This window comes from Microtus ochrogaster, chromosome 7, assembly GCF_000317375.1.
Source record: "Microtus ochrogaster isolate Prairie Vole_2 chromosome 7, MicOch1.0, whole genome shotgun sequence".
In the NCBI taxonomy this organism is placed as follows: domain Eukaryota; kingdom Metazoa; phylum Chordata; class Mammalia; order Rodentia; family Cricetidae; genus Microtus; species Microtus ochrogaster.
In genome coordinates this window covers 37,788,334-37,801,654 of record NC_022014.1, presented here as the reverse complement: position 1 = coordinate 37,801,654, position 13,321 = coordinate 37,788,334, and the positions used below count along the sequence as shown (strand labels likewise).

The 13,321-nt window shown below is 47.7% G+C and overlaps 1 protein-coding gene across 2 annotated transcripts in view; it reads right to left on the bottom strand.

Annotated features, from left to right (window-relative positions):
- Positions 1-7,030, bottom strand: part of Tmem11 (transmembrane protein 11) — a 15,010-nt gene extending 7,980 nt beyond the window's left edge. Inside the window, exons 1-2 of one of the 2 annotated variants that reach the window (XM_005349928.3) lie at positions 6,797-6,862; positions 3,454-3,734 (exon numbers count right to left, since the gene is read on the bottom strand). In XM_005349928.3, the coding sequence (XP_005349985.1) occupies positions 3,454-3,467 (14 nt within the window). In that variant the 5' untranslated portion in view covers positions 3,468-3,734; positions 6,797-6,862. Of the gene's footprint in view, positions 1-3,453; positions 3,735-6,796 lie in introns of both variants that reach the window. The other variant, XM_005349927.2, reaches the window with a different exon arrangement.
- Positions 7,031-13,321: the final 6,291 nt, after the last annotated feature.

Genomic DNA, 13,321 nt, shown 5'->3' with positions numbered 1-13,321 from the left:
TGGAGCCTGTCCTGGAACTAGCTCTGTAGACCAGGCTTGTCTCGAACTCACAGAGATCCGCCTGCCTCTGCCTCCCGAGTGCTGGGATTAAAGGCATGCACCACCATCGCCCGGCTCAAGACCGATTTTTAAAAACACGCATATATAGGAGTACATTTTATCTTGTGTGTATGAAAGTTTTGCCTACATATATGTTGGCACATCATGTGTGCAGTAACCTAAGGAGGACAGAAACCATGTGATATGGGATTTCCCTCTGTATGTTGTGATTACCATTAATGAATAAAGAAACTGTCTTGGAGGCTGGAGATGGCTCAGTGGTTAAGAGCACTGGCTGCTCTTCCAGAAGTCCTGAGTTCAATTCCCAGCAACTACATGGTGGATCACAACCATCTGCGGTGAGAACTGGTGCCCTCTTCTGGCATGCAGTCACACACGGAGGCAGAACACTATATACATAATAAATAAAATCTAAAAACAAAAAACCCAAACAACAACAACAACAACAAAAAATGAACTGTCTTTGGCCTGCGTGCAGGGAATAGAGGTGGGGTGGAGAAGGGGGACGGGATACAACGACTAAACTGAATGCTGGGAAAAAGAAGGATGGGGTCAGAGAGAAGCCACATAGCCCTGCTGGAGCCAGACAAAACTTTAGCCAGTAAGCCACAGCCACATGGCAATACACAGATTAATAGAAATGGGTTAAATCAACACGTAAGAGTCAATAAGAAGCTAGAGCTAATGAGCCAAGCAGTGACTTAAATAATACAGTTTCTGTGTGATTATTTCAGGGGCTAAGCGACTCGGAACAAACAAGCGGCCTCCGCCAACAAACTGGCACACCAACATGGTGGACTAAAATCCACATAAAACCTGAGAAAGCTTGGAAAGGAATCCTAGACACAAAAGAACAGAGTTCTGTGTGATTATTTTGGGGCTAAGCAGCCATGAACCAACAAGCGGCCTCCCTACAATAACCGTGGATGCTTGGAATTAAACATAGGTCCTCTGAAGAGCAGCCAGTGCTCATAAATTTAGCTGAGCCATCTCTCCCCTTGGCATGTGTATCCCCAACACTGAGGCAGAAGAGCTTCTTAGTCACCAGACCAAGGAGAGACCTCTCACAGGAGCAAAGTGTCAGATTCCCTTTGAAATAGCCTAGTCTGGGTCTCCCTGAGGACTGCAGCAAAGGGTCAATTGTTTGATCTTTCTGCATTCTTGTGGGGTTTTGTTTGTTTGTTTTTGGAAGACAGGTAGACCTGGCTGGCCTTGATACACCTGCTTCTGCCTCCCGAGGGCTGGGATTAAAGGCGTGCAACCCATGGCCCTGCTCTTTCTGCATTCTTTCATTCCCAGAAAGTCAGGTGTGGTTAGCCAGAAATGGGTTTTCTGGACCTGGGGGTGGAGGTGGAATGCAATATCTTAAGAAACTGCAAAAGTGATCCTGTTTTCAGAGCAAAAAGTAGGACAGTTTGGGCTACCTTGAGAGACCCTGTCTCAAAAAAAAAAAAGCGACAAAACAGAAAAGCAACCTGACTACTGACTCTATTTTCAGGTCCTAGACACCTTAAATGTCACAAGATTTTCTCTTCCTATCCCTCATTACAAACATTTTTGGGAACCTGTCACTCTCAGGGAGTGTTAGATAGGGATGCCTTGATGAAGAAGACATCCTCAGTTGTTTAAAAAACAAAAAATAAAAACCAAAAAGAAAAAAAACCCAAACGAATACCAGTTGCTAGTTTAGATGTGGGTTCCCATCTGAACCCTGCCTGGGAATCTGGGGCCTAGGAAGTATACAGCAGATTGCATTCTGGGTCTGGAGAGACCCTCTCCCCACCAAATAGCACAGTGTTTGCGTGAATAAAACAAGGAAACAGAACTATCCTCTTCTCAGCAGGACTATAGGATGAGGAGACCCTTAACTGTCACAATAGTGCTGCCCTTGCAGAGAACACCAGTTCCCAACACCCACATGAGGTGGCTCAAAACCACCTGCAACTCCAAATTCAAGATCAAATGGTTTCTTATGGATGCCCCAGGCACCCACACACCATTAAAACAAATCTTGCCTGGCAGTGGTACATGCTTTTAATCCCAGCACTTGGTAAACTTGGTCTACAGAGTGAGTCCCAGGATGGCCAGGGCTACACAGAGAAACCCCGCCTTGAAAAACCAACCAAGCAAAAACATCCAAAACCAAAACCCCACAAATCTTGTGTTCTTACAAATACTATTATATAAGTATCTCCTGTCCTTCCACCTGCCCCACTTCCCCAAGCCTCCCCCTCTGCTGTCCCTCAAGTTTACTCATTTAAGCCCAAGGGCAAAACAGTTTGCTATCCTGAGTCAATTTCCCTGGCTCCCAAAGCACTGAATGATCTGGCTGGGTGCAAAAATCAAAGAGGGCAGTAGTAAAACACCCGCAACTATTTAAATGTAAATTAATTACTCAATAAAGTAAAAAACCTCAACTCCTCTGGCACACTTCAAGCACTGACGGGCAACCAGTGTTAACCCCAATGATCAGCAGATGCCAGACTGCACATGTTTCATCTGAAAAACTGTGGGGAAAATCTGTGGGCCACTGCCTTTTCCCAGGAACTCTGCCCATCACAGTTGCTGTCGGCACCCCTCTGTGTATGCTGGCTCCTAAATCACACTTCCCACCCCACCCACAGCTCTTCACACACTCAAGAACAAATCATGCCCAACCCAAGCTAGGCAAGCGCGGCCTGGGCCCTTCCTCCTCTTGGACACTATCAACTCTGCCTTTCTCAGAGGTGGGACCCACTAAGATGATCCTGCAGAACTTGACTTGTCCACAGAAGCAGCAATCAAGGCAAGTGGAACCCAGACTGCTTGAGTAAAACCCAGGACATCAGAAATACAGCCCAAAGGCTGGACCATGGCACAGTGGTTGACTTACACATTGAGATCTGTGAGCAGAACATGTGGCTCAACTATAGGCGCTGTCACCTCTCACTAGCCAACAGAGCTAGCAGGGGCTATAGAGCGAGAAACTTTGCTGTATGACTCAGGCCTCTTACCTTATCCAGACCAGGAGAAAAGAAAATTGCCATATACCCGAGCCAGCATGGGAACCTCTTAAAATATGAAATGCCTCAAATTCTTGGAGCCCCTAGCTCTAAAAGGGAAGATCAGAAAAGAAAGGGGGTCTATCACCCCAGAAATGTAAACCAATCTGTTCACATGGCTTTTTAAGTGGAGTAGGCACTAACTCTACATGGCCCCTGGGACCTCACAAATGACAGTCTCCCAAGAGGAGGGAAGGATGTGGAGGGAACACCGTAATTACTGACTGCCTAACAAATGCACAGAACAGAAGAAAGCTTGAATATCTCAGGCAGTCCTATATCAGACACAGATCAAGTTATCTTCATAAGATCAGAAAAAAAAAAGGAATTCAGAGTGCAGGGCTATACTCACATTCCAACAATCATGGAGATCTCAGGGATGAGGGGCCCTGAGAGCAGCACCAAGAAGCCCAAGAAAGGATAGGCAGGGCTGTCTGAGAGCTGGTCCAGGCTGGCACACAGGTGGCAGAATACCTGCTCTGCTTTCCTAGACGGTTAAGTGTGCCTCAAAGAGGCCAGCAGGACAAACGGCAATCTGTTTGCTGTACTCGCTGTCAGTATGCTCAATTTTGGACAAGAATTCAGGTTACAGTTCAGAGTTTGATGTTCTTCATTACAAATACTGTTGTTTCCCTAGATTTAATGGAGTGGAGAGAAAAATCAACACATAAGCAGCTCTCAGTTTGCTCCTTTCCCCCTCCAATTTCAGTCTAGATCAGCACTGTCCCTAGCTACTTACTGAGCTGATGGAAAAGTTTTCTCTATGCTTAGCCATTATCCCAAAGTGAGTACCGGGCACCCAAAACATGGCCTGTGATTTAAGAGCTAAATTTTTCATTGTGTTTAATTCTTACGTCAGTGTAACCATCATATATGTATGGCTAGCAGCTACTCAACTGCTGCAATGGCTGTCACTCAGCTCTAGTACTAGCCTGTGTTTCTGGAACAGGAAGCAGGCCAAGCAAGAGGCACTGCACACTAAGCTGCCAACCAGCATCAAGCAAGGAATTAAATACAACATATGCTCGAGTATGCAGCCACTGGCAAATACGTCTGTTCAAAGCAATGCCCACTCCAGCCCTTGCCACAAACCACACAGCAGCTCCTTCAGCTTCAGCAGAGGGCAGGCGGCAAGGTGTGTGCAACTCTGAAGTTCTTTTTGTTTCTCAAGACAGGGTTTCTCTGTAGTTTTGGACCCTGTCCTGGAACTAGCTCTTCTAGACCAGGCTGGCCTCGAACTCACAGAGATCTGCCTGCCTCTGTCTCCTGAGTGCTGGGATTAAAGGCGTGCGCCACCACCACCGCATGGCTCTGAAGTATTCTTAACATGAAGCTGAAATTTGAGTCCGTCCAAATGTGACATGGAACAAAGTCATTTAGGAGCCATAAACAGTTTACTTGTGTCATGAGAGCCAATAATACACCCAGTCCTCACAATCTATGGTGCTGAGCATACAATTATTCTGGTCTGTTCCACCCAGTCAGGCCACCAAGTGAGCAGGAATGGAGGTATGCCCAAGAGTCAGCTTGCTAGCCAGGGGGAAGTTATGTTTCCATACACTGCTCAGAAAGGGAGGGCCTTAAGAAAATGGAATCCTGAGAATAAGTCCTTTGGCAAGGGCCTTCCCACAAAGGGGTAAGCCTCCAGTCACTACACATTACCTACCAGGAAGACAGATGGTAGTAACTCTCACATCATAAAATCTGATGCCCCATTCCTGGCAGACACACAACATCTGCATGCATGGGTAGAACCCGCAGTTCCTGGCCAAAGGTCACCACCTGTACACCTACAGGACCCATGCAGATAACCTCAATTAGTCAAGTTCTCAGGTGAGGAACTAAACAGAAGTTGTTCTGAAGAGTCAGCTACTATCTAGTTTAACAGTGAAATCTGTCCGCATTCAATTTAAATCCCCTTAAAAGCTGTTGAAGCTCAATCAAGGACTGGACTCCTACTATGGGTGGCTGGCCGACAAACTGGTTAAATTAATATTTGCTTCAAGTCAAATTTTAATTGACTTGTATTATAATACTTATATATATTTATATATACTTATAATTATAAATTATAATACTTTAATTGTATTTATTTTTTTTAGGTAGGCTATACAGCATAAGGCTCTTGTCCCATGCTTGAGGTATCCTTGTGTGGCCCTTTCAGTCTGTATCCCAGAGTAAGAGTATGATAGGGTGTGGTGACCCACACCCTTAATCCTGCACTTGGGAGGCAGAGGCAGATTTAGCTCTGTGAGTTCAAGGCCAACCTTGTCTATAAAGTAAGTTGCTGGACAGCTAGAACTACACAGAGTTTTTTTTTGTTTTTTTTGTTTTTTTTTTTTTTGGTTTTTTTCGAGACAGGGTTTCTCTGTGGCTTTGGAGCCTGTCCTGGAACTAGCTCTGTAGACCAGGCTTGTCTCGAACTCACAGAGATCCGCCTGCCTCTGCCTCCCGAGTGCTGGGATTAAAGGCGTGCGCCACCACCGCCCGGCTTACACAGAGAGATCTTGACTCTAAAAGTATCTTTATCTGACACTGGGTTTTCTGGGAAGGTTCTTTCCTGTTACTGAGGGGCTGAAATTAAATATCCTGAAAGTGTTCCTTAGGGCTTAAGGGCATGAAAAACAACAAAAACTGTCACTTTTGATGTTCTTATTTAAGAAATAAATGAAAGTCAGAAAAACCACTCCTTGCCACTGCTTTCTCAAGGAACGGCAAATGCAGACTAGATTCTTTTTCATAAGCAAACTCAAGAATAAAACCAAGGCTATCACTATTGCCAAGCAGGAAGACTCGTGTGGGATGGGAAAGCTCTGTAGGCAACAGCAAGGAACACAGGATGCACCAGTCAAAACGAACAATGCAGATTAGTTGAGACAGAACTTTTATGTTTAACAGAATTCATCGGAAAAGAAAAAGATAGCCAGGTTTACTTTTCAACTGACAATAAAATGCGAAGGCTTTTGCAAAAACGAACAGGGCAGTTTAGTAGTTCCACCGATATACAGTACCCTTCTCCCCAAACTTCCAGTGTCTGAACAGTTTCTAGTAACCTATTAGCTAAAAATACTCCCCAGGAGGAAAAACCCACAAGTTCAACATGAAACACGCCAACTGCTCTCATCTTCGGGCAATCACCGGGAAGAAACAAACCCCTAGCGCCCCCAAACGCCTCCGGCAGAAAAGGTCACTTTAAAGGACTTAGGGCAAAACCGCTTGCAGAGAACCCTGAGGAGTGGCGATGACGGCCTGCTCCGAAGGCGTCCAAGAGCAGGCCCTTGGAGGCGCGCCCGGCACGCGGCTGCTCTCAGCAAACGCCCCTAGCACCACACCGTCCGGCGAACCTCTGCCCTCCTCCCCTTCCAGGAGCCCCTCCACGCCACGTCGGGCGCCCAGGCCCAGACAGCCACGTGCGCGAGCCAGTGGCCCAAAGCCTGCACGCCGCTCCGTAGAACAGCCTCGCGGCCCTGGAAGTCGCTCAACCCCGGTTCACGGACCGCCTATCGCGAGCCGCCACCCCTCCTAGTCGAGCAACCCGCGCTCCCCGGCCGTGGCGCCGGCCTGCTCCTCCCACACCAGGGCCCCGCGAACTGGGCCCCGAGCGCAGCAGGCACACGATTCGGAGTCGCGCGTAGCACAGAAGCTTAGCCTACTCTAAGGTCGGCGGCACCCCCGCAGTCGCGAGCCCAGCTCACCTCTCTCGGGAGCCACCGCCGCCCGGACCCAGACGCCTCCTTCCCCACGCGGCCATCTTGGAGACTCTCGGCTCGTCGGGGGCTGGCGCCGACGCGGCTCGGGGCGCACGCAGGCCGAAGGGAAACGTAGTCCGGTGGGCTGCTCGTACGCAGTGGGAGGCTGCGAGAGGACTACAATGCCCACAGTACCGCGCGCCGGAAGTCTGCTGCAAACTGCCGCGCGCAAGAGGGCGAAAGGTGGGCTCTGCCTGAGGAAAGAGTCTCTCGGTCGCAGAGTGCGAGTTGCTGCGCCCACCGCCTGGACGTCCTTGGGTGCCCAGAGCGAGCGACCGAAGGAGAGAGGAAAGAAAGCGCCTACTATTCCCAGAGCGCTTCGCGCGGCGACCCCGCCCTCACTGTCCGAGAGGCCCAACCCTTGGCCCCACCCTTCTTGCCCTTCACTGTGGCCTCGGGCCGCCGGGGGCCTGGGTTTCCCCTATCTCACACTTTACAATGGCTTGAGCAGTTTAACCTTCTCCGTTTCTCTCTTCTTATCTGTAGACTAGAATTCGTGCTCCCCCAGTTTGAAGGTTACCCCTGCTTATGCAGTATCAACTGCCCCCCCTTCCAGTCTGGCAAATTCGGAGATTTTTGAGGATCTGTAGATGTGCTTGACCCAAAATGCCTTTTCCTCCCAGCCAGTTTTTATGCTGTGTGGTTTCTAGCAAGTTCCTGGTTTTTAAATTGAATACTGCAGCCCTGCCACCAAGTGCCAAACTCTAGCACAGTGCAAGTGCGGCAGAAGATTAGGGATGTGGAGAGAGAGAGGGAGAGAGATCAGAATAAGGTATGAGGGCCTGCAGAGATGGCTCAGCGGTTAAAGACACTGCACTTCCAGGGGACTCAGGATCAGTTCCTGGCACATGGCGGCTAACAATAGTTTGCTACTCCAGTAACGCCCGAGGCCCTCTTCTGGCCTCGTGAGCACTGCACACACGTGGTGCACAAAACAGGCAAAGTGGGGCTGGAGAGATGGCTCAGTGGTTAAGAGCATTGCCCGCTCTTCCAAAGGTCCTGAGTTCAATTCCCAGCAACCACATGGTGGCTCACAACCATCTGTAAAGAGGTCTGGCGCCCTCTTCTGGCCTTCAGGCATACACACAGAATATTGTATATAAAATAAATAAATATTAAAAACAAAAAACAAAACAGGCAAAGCACCCAGACGCATTAGAAAAAGAAAAAAGAATAAGACATGAAAAAGCCAGTTGCTAGTGCCTGGCAACCCTTCCCTACCCGGGCTACTCAACGAACTGCACGTAGGAGAAAAACTTGGCCTAGAGAAGGCAGGTGGTGTGGAAATGGCCTTGAAAAGGTTCACGAGATTACGGCTAAAGACTGGAATTTCTGCGTTTTCCCACTAGTCTATTCCCAACCTCCCGAGTATCTTTGTAATTTTTTAAAATAAATTGCCTCTATTGTTAGCTATGTATCTCTGATACAATTCATTGTCCTGAGATTCAAGAACCTAGAAATCTAAGCAGGTGGCCCCTGTGACACCCAGCAGGTAAAATCTGTGCTATTTCGTATTTCTCCTTTCTCCCTTCCTTATCTACACTACTCTTTCCCTTTCCCAGGAACATTTGGTTTGGTTTGGTTTTTGTTTTTTTGAGACAGGGTTTCTCTCTAGCTTTGGAGCCTGTCCTGGAACTAGCTCTGTAGACCAGGCTGGCCTCGAACTCAGAGCTCCCCCTGCCTCTGCCTTCTGAGTGCTGGGGTTAAAGGCATGCGCCACCCAGCGCATTTTATCGAGGAATCCTGATAATAGTGCAGGGACATGCTCCTTTTCCAATCACCCTTCGCTTTTCTGTGTTTTTGCCACCTAGAGTGCCCTATACTCATGGTCTAGGGAAGCCTGGACCCTCTTCTCTGCCCTGCTGTGACATGAGCAAAAAAAAAAAAAAAGTGCATTGACCAGGGACTTCCACACCTACCTTTGAATGGGGAGGCAGCTGGCCAGGAAGGTCTGTCTTCCCTGGGATGCCTGTGAGGTTCTAGTGTTCCAGTGCCAAGTCTGAGAAATGGTGGATCCCATTGGGGATTTATGTCCCTGTCTTAGTTTTGTTTCCCATTGCTGTGATAAAAATACCCTGACACAAGCCACTTAAGGGAGCAAAGGGCTGATTTGGCTCACAGTCTATTCAGGTTACAGTCTGTGGTGGTTTAATGAGAATGGTCCCCATAGGCTCTTATCTTCGAATGTTTGATTCCCAGTTGTACTATTTAGGAAGAATTAGGAGGCATGGCCCTTATTGTAGGAGATGTGTCACTGGGGGTAGGCTTTGAGGCTTCAGAAGCCCAGGCTAGGCGTGGTCTCTCTGCCTGGTAGTTGTCTCAACCTGTAAACTCTCGGCTACAGTGGCAGTGCCGTGCCTGCCTGCTATCGTGCTCCCACCATGATGCTCATAGACTCACCCTCTGAAATTATAAACAAGGCTTGGATTAAATGCTTTCTAAGTTGTGTTGGTCATGGTGTCTCTTCACAGCAATAAAACAGTAGCAAAGCCGGTTGTGGTGGTGCACGCCAGTAGGATTTACTGAAGGAGGCAGAGGCAGGAGGATCACGAGTTCGAGGCCAGCCTGGGCTACACATTTAAAAAAAAAACAGTAGCGAAGACACAATCCATCATGACAGGGGAGCCATAGCAGCAGGAGCTTGAGCGTGCCTTGCTCACAGCACATCCAGTCAAGAGCAGAGAACAATGTATTAATGCATGCTATGCCCAGTTCTTTCTCTGCTTGTGTATAAGATCTCTTTCCACCTGTAGTAAATAGGTCTTCCCATCTTAGTTAATTAAGACAGTGCCCCATAGACATGCCCACTGTCCACCCTAGTCTCTCTAGACAACCCTTCCCTCAGACCCTCTTTCCAGGTGAGTCCAGCTTACGTAAAGCTGACACCAGAAACTGATAACTCCACCTCCAATAAAGCTGACACATAAACATATCTCTTTTTTAAAACTTTTTAAATTTACTTTTATTTTATGTGCATTGATGTTTTGCCTACATGTATGTCTGCGTGAAAGTGTCAGACCCTGGAGTCACGGACAGTTGTTAGCTGCCATATGGTTGCTGGGAATTGAACTCTGGTCCTCTGGAAGAGCAGTCAGGGCTCTTAAACGCCGTGCCATCTCTCTGCCCCCCACAAACACATCTCTTAAATCGATAACCTTAAGCTTTTACTTCTGCCCAAAGTCTCATATTTTAGCTCATGATATAAAATAACAATTCAGCTTTTAAAGTCTCGACACTTTGCCGGGCGGTGGTGGCTCACGCCTTTAATCCCAGCACTTGGGAGGCAGAGGCTGGTGGATCTCTGTGAGTTCGAGACCAGCCTGGTCTACAAGAGCTAGTTCCAGGACAGGCTCCAAAACCACAGAGAAACCCTGTCTCGAAAAACCAAAAAAATAAATAAATAAATAAATAAATAAATAAATAAAGTCTCGACACTTTAAAAATCCAAAGCCTTAACTGTGAGCTCCAATAATAGTAATACTAAACCTTCCATCATATACTGGAAGAGAACAAGCATTCCCATTTCAGAATGGAAGGATCAGAGCATAGCAAGGAATGATTAAGACAAAACAAATACCCAGCAGAGGGGGGCTGGAGAGATGGCTCAGAGGTTAAGAGCATTGTCTACTCTTCCAAAGGTCCTGAGTTCAATTCTCAGCAACCACATGGTGACTCACAACCATATGTAATGAGGTCTGGTGCCCTCTTCTGGCCTGCAGGCATACACACAGACAGAATATTGTATACATAATAAATAGATATTAAAAAAAACCAAATACCCAGCAGAGCAAACATGCTCCATGTCCCATCTGGGACTTGTGAGAAAATTGACTGTGGTTGGAAAAGCTAGGGCAGGCCCCCACTTTTCAAGCCCTGCTACTGGTAGCTCACATAGCTTAACTTTCAGGCCAGCTCCACTCCACACCTGCAGATGTCCCTTGGTCCTGGCACTGCCTTTAATCCTAGCACTCCTTGGGAGGCAGAGGCGGGCAGAACTCTGTGAGTTCGAGGCCAGCCTGGTCTACAAGAGCTAGCTCCAGGACAGGCTCCAAATCTACAGAGAAACCCTGTTTCGAGAAACAAAAAACAAAAACAAACAAAAAAAGTTTTGACTTCATAGCTTCACCCAGTGGCCATTTAGGGACACTAACTCTGCCACACAGTATCTGGCTTCGTAGTTCTTCATGACCTCCTCAATCTTTGCCTTCTTTGCTTCAAAACCAGTACTGCATGGGTAGTACTGCCAAACTATGCTGCCAGCTTGAGATACAACCCGGCCTTCTTGGACCACAGTTGCATCCGCTTCTGTGTGCTGACCCTGAAGAAATAATATTTTGTTTACACAGCGCAGAGTGCCAGGTTTCTCTTCAATGACTCCATTCAGTCTCTCTAACAGTTATGGCTACTTTGTTATCTGCTCTCTTCTCCTCTGAAACTTTAAGCCTGCCTACATGCTTTCCTTCTGTCAAGGAAATTAGTCCACCATCTCTAAATTCAGCTTCACTCAGGTTCTTGGGACATGAAGCCAGATGTTTGCCCAAAATATCACAAGAATGGCCCCTAGCATAGGTCCCAGCACAGCCTGTGTTCCCCTTGAAATCTCATGGGATAGGCCTCCTCCATTGTGTTTCAGCATTGCTATAACCCTAGCTCCCACCAAAATGACTCATTAATCTCTTCTTACAGCTTCCAGCGGATTTTCTATCCTAAAGTTCCAACGTCTTCCCATCTGCTCCCCACAAAACAGTTCCAAGGCCGAAAAGCCACATGCTCAGGTTTATCACAGCAGCATCTCCACCTCCGGTACCAATTTCTGTCCTCAGTCCATTCCTTGTTGCTGTGATACCTTGATAGAAGCGCTTCTTTGGTTCACAATCCAGGTTATAATCTATCATGGCAGGGAAGTCACAGCGGAAGGAGCTTGAGAGAACCGTTCACATGACTCCAATCAAGAAGCAGACAGCAATGCATGCACACTTCTGCTCAGTCCCCTTTCTGCATTTGTACAGTCCAGGATCCCATGCAGGTGTCACCCGCAATGGGCAGGCCTTCCCACCTGTGCTGACTAGTTTTATGTCAACCTGACACAGGCTAGAAGTCATCTGAAAGTAGAGAATCTCGGTTGAGAAAACCCTTCCTCATGATACCGCTGTAGGGAATTTTCTTAATTAGTGATTCATGGGAGAGGGCCCAGCCCATTGTGGGTGCTGCTATCCCTGGGCTGGTGATCCTAGGGTCTATAAGAAAACAGATTGAGCAAGCCATGTGGAACAAGCCAGTAAGCAGCACCCCTCCATGACTTCTGCTTCGGCTCCTGCCTCCAGGTTCTGCCTTGTTTGAGTTCCTGCCCTGACTTCCTTTGGTGATGGACCACGATGTGAAAGTGTAAGCAACAAATCTGTTCCTTCTTCTGATCCACCCCACCCCCAACAGATTTCTCTTTGTTACAGCTCTGGCTGTCCTAGAACTCTCTGTGGACCAGGCTGACCTTGAACTGAAAGAAATCCACCTGCTTCTGCCTCCCAAATGCAGGGATTAAAGGCGTGTGCCAGCACCTCCCAGCCCTCCTCTTGCTTTCGATCACAGTATTTCATCACAGCAATATTAACCCTAAAACATCACCCATCACATGCCTATAGGCCAAACGAGGGAATTCCTCATTAGGACCCCATTTCCACCTGGGCAGTGGTGGCACACACCTTTAATCCCAGCACTCCAGAGACAGAGGCAGAGGCAGGCAGATCTGAGTTCTAGGTCAGCCTGATCTACCGAGTGAATTTTAGAACAGACCAATTTCAGATGAGTGTAGATTACGTGAAATTGACAATGAAAACTATCATAGCCCTCATTGAAAAATGAGCCGGTGCTGGCACACAACTGACCGCTGACCATATGGGCAATCAGATTGGCATGGCCACAACGGTTCCAGTAACAGCTATGCACACGTGGCAGCTCCAGGCCCTGCCACCCATGACATTCCTCTGATGCAGCCATTTATTTTTGCCCACTTCTATTCTTTATTTCTTCCACCCTTCCTTCTGTCTTCCTAGCTGATGACCTGGGAGTAATGGGAAAGGCAACTCTAGTGCCTTGCAAATGCTGACTGCTTCTTGCATGGTCCAACACCTGTTGGTTTCTCATGCTGACCCAGCCAGACTATTTCTGGCTGACTCTAACACTATGATTTGTTTCTCCTGCTTTATTACACTCTAAGTGCTAACTCCTCCCCGTCTAATTACAGTAGGCAGTTCTGCCCCATGGGTATGCAGATAATGCCCCAGCTAACAAAACGAAACATCCCTTGAGCATTAGATCCAAAGAAAAAAAATCCCACCTATTTGGACTTTTAACCTGAAGAGTGACTTAAAACGAAAAGGTGAGCCGGGCGGTGGTGGCGCACGCCTTTAATCCCAGTACTTGGGAGGCAGAGGCAGGCGGATCTCTGTGAGTTCGAGACCAGCCTGGTCTACA